The sequence below is a fragment of the Helianthus annuus genome, chromosome 17 (assembly GCF_002127325.2).
Source record: "Helianthus annuus cultivar XRQ/B chromosome 17, HanXRQr2.0-SUNRISE, whole genome shotgun sequence".
Lineage (NCBI taxonomy): Eukaryota > Viridiplantae > Streptophyta > Magnoliopsida > Asterales > Asteraceae > Helianthus > Helianthus annuus.
In genome coordinates, this window is record NC_035449.2 from 5,133,360 (window position 1) to 5,143,073 (window position 9,714).

At 36.8% G+C, this 9,714-nt stretch overlaps 1 protein-coding gene across 1 annotated transcript; it reads right to left on the minus strand.

The window, feature by feature from the left end:
- Nucleotides 1-3,603: 3,603 nt before the first annotated feature.
- On the minus strand, nucleotides 3,604-4,290 carry LOC110923620. Its single transcript, XM_022167689.1, has one exon. The coding sequence runs from the start codon at nucleotides 4,288-4,290 to the stop codon at nucleotides 3,604-3,606; it is 687 nt and encodes a 228-aa protein (XP_022023381.1).
- Between the last annotated feature and the right edge of the window lie 5,424 nt (nucleotides 4,291-9,714).

The window sequence follows — 9,714 nt, forward strand, 5'->3', positions numbered from 1 at the left end:
TACGAAATAACACCTGTATAGGTCTATAGGTGTATATATGTCCCGTATAGGCCTATAGGTGTGATTTAGGTCCCGTGTAGGCCTATAGGCGTATACAAGAACTACATGGAACCTATACGAGACTTATACTATACACTATACGATACGATACGATGCAATACGATACGCTACTATACGATACGATATAACACCCGTATAGGTCTATAGGTGTATATATGTCCCGTATAGGCCTATAGGTGTGGCATAGGTCACGTATAGGCCTATAGGCAGATAGAAGACATATATGAGACTTATACGAGGTTTATACGAGACTTATACTATACGATACGATACTTAAAAATGTTTTTTTTTAAATTCACCGTTTTTTAAATTCACCCTTTAATTTTTATAATTCATAATATTTGTATTATTTTTAATATTTATAATTTATATTTGTATTACTAATAATATTGTTTTTTTTATAAATTAAGAAAGAAATACACAAAAAAAATACAAAAATGGAGCTTTATATACGCTGCGTATAGATCCCTACGCAGCGTATGAGACAAAAATGACACAACTACCCTTGTATTTGGCTTCGTATAGCCTCAACACAAGGGTATAAAGGACATTTTCAGACCTTTATATACGCTGCGTATAGGTCTCTACGCAGCGTATATAAATCTTGTGAAAAGCTGATGCTTCAAACCTACCAAAATGACCCCAAATTTTCAGATGGTTTATATACACTGCTTAGAGACCTATACGCAACGTATATAAACCTTGTTTTCTGTGCAATGATTGATTATTAGGCACTGAGATCCATGGTTTATATACGCAACGTATAGGTCAATACGCAGCGTAGAGGGTTAACCCTATACGCTGCGTATTGACCTATACGCTGCGTATATAAACCCTAGTTTTGCTAGGGTTTGGTGTGCCAATAGGCACATTAGTGTGCCAATAGGCACACCCTTTATAAATTTAAAACTTGATGCGCGAGTAAAAGTGCTTAAAATATATCTAAAGTGGTTAGTAAGCTACTAAGCCAACCACCTTTACATCATCGCCTAGAGCATAATAAAATTACATAAAATCGAAAACAGTATATTGATTAGTTATCTTTCCAATTCAAACCTCACCTATTTTTCCCATTCTATGTTTATCCATTTCGCCCGAAATTTTACCCACACGAAGGAAATTGCTTGGATCTCCCCGAAGATTACTTCTAAGTTTATTCGTTTCTCACCGAAGATGTGCTCGTTCCTTGCTTTCCAAATCTCACAACAGGTTGCCAAAAAAAAATACAAACACTATTTATTTTATTAACTTACAACAATTTGTTATTGTAACACTATTTCTCACTCCAAATCTTCATATTTTTTATATAAAACCTTTTGATCTATTTCGTTTAATTTTATACTCTTCCTATACTATAAATAGCTTATATAATTGTTAAAATCAACATAAAAGTTATAAATAAGTTTTAACGGATAAAATTATTATTTACAAACTATACATTTTAATATTAAAAAAACGACATCGACCATTCGTAGTGGATGGGTTGAGTGGACATGGGGCACACTAGCTAGCTTAAAAGGGAGTTGCACACCGCGTCGGTAGGGGCGTTGGTGAGGCGTGGGGGTGGCCATGGGATGGATATTAGATGCACAAAAAGTGAATTTTGCTCATGATGGTGACCAGTCTCTACGATGGTGCTCTAGTGATCAAACCCTGATATCACCCGATTTACTTTGAGATACATGATTTTTCTCTATGACTCCCTCATGTTGGCCTTAGGACCAATTACTAAGATAACACATTTTTCCACATTTACTTGACTATCATGAGTGGTCATACTTATAAACCCAAATGCTTAAAAGAGTTATCTTCTCTTAGTCTTAGTTTTTAGGTTTTAACTCACACAAGAGGATGTATATATAACAGTTTTAGGAGTTTTGTCTAGTAGATTTCTAGATGTTGCCATCTTTTATCTATTTTATTGAACGGTTAACGAATACTATACAAGCCCGGTCACCCGGACAAATCCATTGACGAAACACAACTCACACCCTTTTAAACATTATGTTAGGGGTATCTAGGGAGAGAAAAGAAAAAAGAAGAAAAATATTATCTGTATAACAATTGCAAGTTTTGTGAATAGTGTTTTTCTTTTTATCTTTTGTGTGAATAGTGTTTTGACTTTTCTTTTGTATTTACGTGTCGGTATAAATTCAAGTTAATTTATGTCTCGATGTAATTTTTATTGTGTTTTCTCAACTTTCAACATTAACACTTACAATCCTTTAACTTTCTAAAGACTTTGTAATCGAGTTTTATGTGTTTAGTTTTATTTACGTGTCAGTATAAATTCAAGTTACGTTTTAACTTAAATTTTATATTTTCTCGAAAATGAGTCGGGTCAAATATAATATGTTTTCATGCTTATGCACGTTTTTAGTAGGTCAACGTTTTGACGTAAATTTTGTTTGGAAACGAGTCGAGTCAAATTTAAAGCATTTTCATTAGATGGTATATATTTGATCCATTTTGCGTTTTAACACCGCCGCGATGCGGCGTACTATTCGTTTACTTAGAAAAAAAATATGTTTTCTTACGAGTTTATTTTTATGTACATGTTGGTATAAATACAAGTTGTTTATGTTTCGATGTAAATTTTATTCGAAAATATGTCAAATCATATATAATACGTTTCATGCTTATTTTTATGTATGCTTTCAGTTGGACTACATTTTAACGTTTTTTTTTTTCTGGAAATCAGTCGAGTCAAATGAAATGATACACGACTTCCTTTGAATTTATTTTTGGGTATTCTATGCATACACTTTTACATTGACATATATTTTTATGCTTTTATAGTTGTTAAGTGCGTTATTTTTCTATTTAAATTTTATAAACAACCAGCTCTAACGCACAACTTTAAAAAGACGTTATCCGATCACAAAGCGCGAATAACTTCTAGTTGGAACATAAGTCAAAGGAAGCAGGAGTCGGTTATGGCCTTTTAGCATTAGCCACACCCCCTCTATATCATTCTTAGATCCTATGGCATAATTTAATACTACATCCCTACCAACAATCCCCTTTTGGTCACAATTTAATACCAATCATAGTCAAAATAAGCACACATTTCTTACACTATTTTAACGTTTTTATGTCTTCAAACACTTGCAAAACAAAATAATATATTCCAAAAACAAATTAAGAAATACCCAAAATATTAGACACCAATTACTTCAAATATTAAAACCAACAAATAATAAAACTTGATTTCACATTTGGCCCATCAAAATACCTTTTTCCAATAATAATTCAAGATGTGCAAAAGATTCCATCCAAAAAAACAAACAATAAGTAACAAACCACGTTACACAATCGTACTACTTTTTAAACATCAAGCAACAACAACCCCATAAATTTATTCAATTCTAAGCAATCAAAATGAAAACCAACATTATTGCATTCATTAAAAATCCAAAACATATACAATATGTTAACTTCAGAACTGATTTTATTTTTCATATACCCTTTTTAAAAAATTAAACTTCAAATTTAATTATTTTAAGAGTTTAAGTAATTATCTACCGCGTTGCTGCCATAAACTCAGCCTCTATGCATCGGCGACCGTTCATGCATATGTAATTTAGTCGTCTTCGACTGCCGAAAAACCTTCAACGGGCTCGGAAAATACCATCCGCGACGCTTAGTCGTCGCGGGACTAAAACCATCACCCGCACCAACCGCAACCGATCTGGATCTCAACATCCTCGAATAATCTTCGGTTACGCCATGACCATCACTCTTATTCGATCCATCATCATGTAAATCACATTTACTAGATTTACCAACTTTAAAAACCGACCAGAAATTAATTTTACTCCTGCTAACATACGCAGGCTTCTTATTCTCCACCTCAACAAACTCTTGGTCCAACCCGTACCGCGATCGCGACCGTAGAAACGGGATCGCTAGCGATCTCGATTTCCGAAAAGCCGGTTCGCTCTCTATAAGATTAGAGATGCGACCTACTTCTTTATTCCCGTGACGGGACCCGCCACGGGAATACTGAAAGAGAGAGAATGATGAGGAGGATGAAGACGAAGAAGTTGATGTCGAATGTTCATGTTCTCGGGTATGAGAACATGAACATGGACGAGTGTTGGCACACTCCGGGCAGAGTGTGACCAGCCGGTCACGTAGACACGTAGGACAGATGCCCGTTGTTCTCCTGCGCTTTAAGGGGTGTTTTGGACATTTATAGACTTCTTCTTCCTCGGTGTAGAACGCCATGTTCGTGTTGTTTAAGGTTGTTTTAAGGTTTACTGTGTGATTGATTTTGGTGGATGAATGTTTTTGTTGTTGTAAGTTGTAACGGATTTCGGTTTTTTCTCTCACTTGAATTTTCTCTCTCCAGGAATTAGCCAGTTTGTTAGTGGGTGGGGTGTTTATAAAAGGAAGAGGGGTGGATCTTCATCTAACCGTGGTTGGGTTGAATTAACTATGGTTGAAACGATATGGGTGAGTCTAGTTTTAGTGTTTACATACCGGTTGGTGGACCAAGCTAGAAGGTTAGGATATTAAGGTGTCACAAATATGGTCCTTAGATTGTCAGCCATTTATTAAAAAGATATACTTTAACTATTTCATTATTGTAGGTGAAGGGAGCGGGATAAGTGTTCGGGTTCATCAAGTTGGACGGGAACGTTGTGGCAAATGGTACAAGATAGGATTCGGATTGGAAATTCTTGAGAGTGAACTTGATGTTGAAGCCGTAGAGATGTCTGTTACGATTTGGGAAGATGAAATTTGGGTTCATGAGTTCGTTTTCGAGTGCATTCTGCAATTTGGGTTCATCGGGTTTAGTTTAGGTAAAAATAAGATGACACTATTTCATCGGTGAGTTAACTCTCATCAATGAGTTAATTTGGCTTCAATTAGGAAATATATCTAATATACATAAAATAAAAGATATATAGGGTTGTAAACGAATCGAATGAACACGGACAAGGCTATGTTCGTGTTCGTTCGTTAAGGAAATTAACATGTTCGCGAACTGTTCACAAACGCATACCGAACATAAGTTTATGTTCGTGTTCGTTTGTTAAGGAAATTCAGTTGTTCACGAACAGTTCGTGAACACCGGTCTCGAACACAAACGAATGCAAGCAAATAACAACGAATGTAAACGAGCATTTAACTTGAAAAAATAAAAAATAAAAAAACATTGTTATCCTTAAACATTGGATATAAGTAGTTAAATACAACCATCAAATGATAAATTAAAACACAAGAAGTCTACTACACCACTAAATGATAAATCAAGGTTAACTAACCTAGACATAATTATCCCAAAAAAATGTCTTAGAGTGTCCAAATTTTAGCTAACTTAGAAAAAGACAGAGTTTCAAGTTTTCAATATATTTAGATAAAAGATTTATTATTTATTATTTTTAATATAATCACACGAACATGAACAAACGTAAACAAACATATTACCGAACGTTCACGAACGCAGTCGAACGAACGAAATTTATTGTTCGGGTTCGTTCGTTAAGCTAATCGAACAAACATGAACGAACTTGTCGCCGAACAGTTCACGAACTGTTCGTTAAACGTTTGGTTCGTTTATATATGTGCATAACGACTTACATGAATCAAGGTAAATAAAAATAAAGGGATTATTGAATGTTTACAAATGTAATTTAACGAATGATTTAGTAATCTTTGTAAATATGTATAAAATAATATTTATATATTGATATCGAGAGGGATCCAGTACAAATATGGAGTGACGAATAAATGATATAAATAACTAGAGTAATTATTATTAGAGTTAATTACTGTTTTCGTCTCTGAGGTTTGTTAAAAATAACGGTTTCAGTCCATTAGTTTAAAAATTGCGATTTCAGTCCATTAGTTTCATTTTCGTAACCATTTCAGTCCACTAACTTAACTCCATCCATTTATTTTGTTAACTTTGAGTTAACTAACTAATTCAGGGACGGTTTGCGTCAGTTTTAGAAACACAGGGACTTAAGTGTAAACTCTAAGACATTAAAACAAAAAAAATAGTAAATTCCAAAAAATCAAAAAAATTCCAAAAAACCAAACAAATTCCAAAAAATTCTAAAAAATAATAAAAATTCTAAAAAGTTCTAAAAAATCCAAAAAATCCGTTTCGGCGCGAACTGTTTCGAACCCGAACCGTTTCGAGCTGAACCGTTTCGACGCGAACCGTTTCGACCCGAACCGTTTCGAGCTGAACCGTTTCAAGCTGAACCGTCCGAACCGTTTCGACGCGAACCGTTTCGACCCGTACCGTTTCGAGCCGAACCGTTTCGACCCGTACCGTTTCGAAGCCGAACCGTTTCGAGCTGAACCGTTTCGAACCGAACTGTTTCGACCTGTACCGTTTCGAAGCCGAACCGTTTCAAGCCGTACCGTTTCGAACCGAACCGTGCCGTATCGAACCGAACCGTTTCGAGCTGAACCGTTTCGAACTGAACCGTTTCGAGCTATACCGTTTCGATATGAACCGTTTCGAACCGAACCCTTTGGACGCGAACCGTTTCGACGCGAACCATTTCGACGCGAACTGTTTCGAAGCCGAACCGGTACGGTTCGATACGGCACGGTTCGCGTCAAAACGGTACAGCTCGAAACGGTTCGGTTCGAAACGGTTTAGCTCGAAACGGTTCGGTTCGAAACAGTTCAGCTCGAAAGGGTTCGGTTCGAAACGGCACGGTTCGGTTCGAAACGGTACGGCTTGAAACGGTACGGCTTCGAAACAGTACGGGTCGAAACGGTTCGGTTCGAAACGGTTCAGCTCGAAACAGTTCGGCTTCGAAACGGTACGGGTCGAAACGGTTCGGCTCGAAACGGTACTGGTCGAAACGGTTCGCGTCGAAACGGTTCGGCTCGAAACGGTACTGGTCGAAACGGTTCTCGTCGAAACGGTTCAGCTCGAAACGGTTCGGGTCGAAACGGTACGGACGGTTCAGCTCGAAACGGTTCGGCTTCGAAACGGTACGGGTCGAAATGATTCGGCTCGAAACGGTACTGGTCGAAACGGTTCGCGTCGAAACGGTTCAGCTCGAAAGGTTCGGGTCGAAACGGTACGGACGGTTCAGCTCGAAACGGTTCGGGTCGAAACAGTTCGCGCCGAAACGGATTTTTTGGATATTTTAGGATTTTTATGATTTTTTAGAATTTTTATTATTTTTAAGAATTTTTTGGAATTTGTTTGATTTTTTAGAATTTACTATTTTTTTTTTGTTTTAATGTTTTAGAGTTTACACTTAAGTCCCTGTGTTTCTAAAACTGACGCAAACCGTCCCTGAATTAGTTAGTTAACTCAAAGTTAACAAAATAAATGGATGGAGTTAAGTTAGTGGACTGAAATGGTTACGAAAATGAAACTAATGGACTGAAATCGCAATTTTTAAATTAATTGACTGAAACCGTTATTTTTGACAAACCTCAGAGACGAAAACAGTAATTAACTCTTATTATTACATTACCCGAAAGTTGTAGCGTAATAATTATTATTTTATTTAAAGCATGATAACTCTAGTTATTTGTATTATTCGAACATTAAAAAATTTTTGTATTTGATTCTAAAACTTGATATGTATATATACACACACAAACTGTTGGTTCAGTTCTGTTTGTTCATGAAGGAAAACAATATAAATCATACCTGTCACAGCAGATAGTGCAGAGGAGAATCCTGTGAGAGAGTTCGACATGCCTGTCATCTTGATTTGGTTCCTCCTTAGGATGCTAACTGATGATGGTGCTAAGAAAACCGAAAAGGGATATCGGTTTGGAGAGGAGGCCGAAACTAATGATGTTATGATACTAATGGGGTGTGAATTGTGAAACTGAGTAACCCTTAAACCTCCACATAACTCTCCTTATATAAGCACCCAGGAGGAAACCTAATTAGTTACTAAGGGTAATATGGTCCATCAACAATTACCAACTAATTAATAATAGGTTCTAATATATTTTGATCTCTATAATGTAAATGATTAAGATGGCTATAGATTAAATATTAAACATAATATATTTAATCTTACATTCTCCCACTTAGCCGAGTAATCATTTACTATGAGTATTAGATAAGCCTGATCAGGAGTTAACACTCATTTTAGCCTTAAACAAGTACTATAGCAGAAAAATACAGCCGTTGAATCATTATGCGACTCAGGACCCCCATTAATCATACTATAGCCTTAATTTAAAACCTAGTCGTTATGATCAAAATACGCGTGAGCCCTTTGTTTGATTTGTAACCTTTTATTTGTCTATATGCCATTATACCGGTTGAACATATTCTAATAGACATACAAAATCAAACTTGAGGAAATTTCATTAAACATAAAACATAAGCTAGTACAATATGCTCAAATAAGGTCTTTACATAATCCCATATTCCGAACATGTTCTTCGTAAACCTTAGGAGGGAGACCTTTAGTCATCGGATCCGCAAGCATATGCTTAGTACTAATATACTCGATACAAAGATTATTTTCCTCAACACGTTCACGTACAAATAGATATTTTGTATCGAGATATAAACCAGCTCCAGTCGAACTGTTACTGTTCGAGAAACTAACGGCAGCTGAATTATCACAGTAAAGCTTCAATGGTCTAGAAATGGAATTTACGATTTTGAGTCCAGTGACCAGATTTCTAATCAACATTCCATGACAGGTTGCGTTATAGACAGCAATGTACTCTGCCATCATTGTGGAAGTTGTGGTCAACTGTTGTTTATGACTCTTCCAAGAGATAGGGCCGCCTGCTAACATAAAGATATAGCCCGAAGTGGATTTCTTGTCATCTTTGCATTTGGCAAAGTCAGAATCAGAATAGCCCACCACTTCTAAATGATCACTTCTTCTATAAGTCAGCTTATAGTCTTTCGTCCCTTGCAGATATCGAAGTACCTTCTTAGCTGCTTTCCAGTGATCTAGGCCAGGGTTAGTCTGATAACGGCCTAGCATTCCAGCAATATAAGCGATATCTGGACGAGTACAGACTTGAGCATACATCAAGCTCCCGACTACTGATGCATAAGGTATCTGGCTCATTTGCTCCTTCTCAACCTCTGTTGTCGGACACTGAAACGAACCGAAAACATCTCCCTTAACTACTGGAGCGACGGAGGGTTTGCACTGTTGCATGTTATATCGTGTAAGAACACGATCTATGTAGGCCCTTTGGGACAATCCTAAGATCCCTTTGTTTCTATCTCGGTGAATTTCGATGCCAATGACGTAAGACGCATCTCCGAGATCCTTCATGTCGAAGTTATGCGAGAGTAACCGCTTCGACTCATGCAACATGTCTAAACTATTACTTGCCAATAGAATGTCGTCAACGTAAAGGACAAGTATAGTAAAGTTGCTCCCACTCATCTTGAGGTAGGTGCATTGATCCACTTGATTCTTCATAAAACCTTGCTTCTTCATGACTTCATCAAACTTGAGGTACCACTGACGTGATGCTTGTTTTAACCCGTAAATGGATTTCTTCAGCTTACAGACTAGATGCTCCTGACCTTCAGGCTCAAAGCCTTCAGGTTGCTTCATGTAAACATCTTCGTCCAAGTCTCCGTTAAGGAAAGCGGTTTTAACGTCCATCTGATGCAGCTCTAAATCGAAATGAGCTACTAGGGCCATGACGATCCTTAATGAATCTTTACGA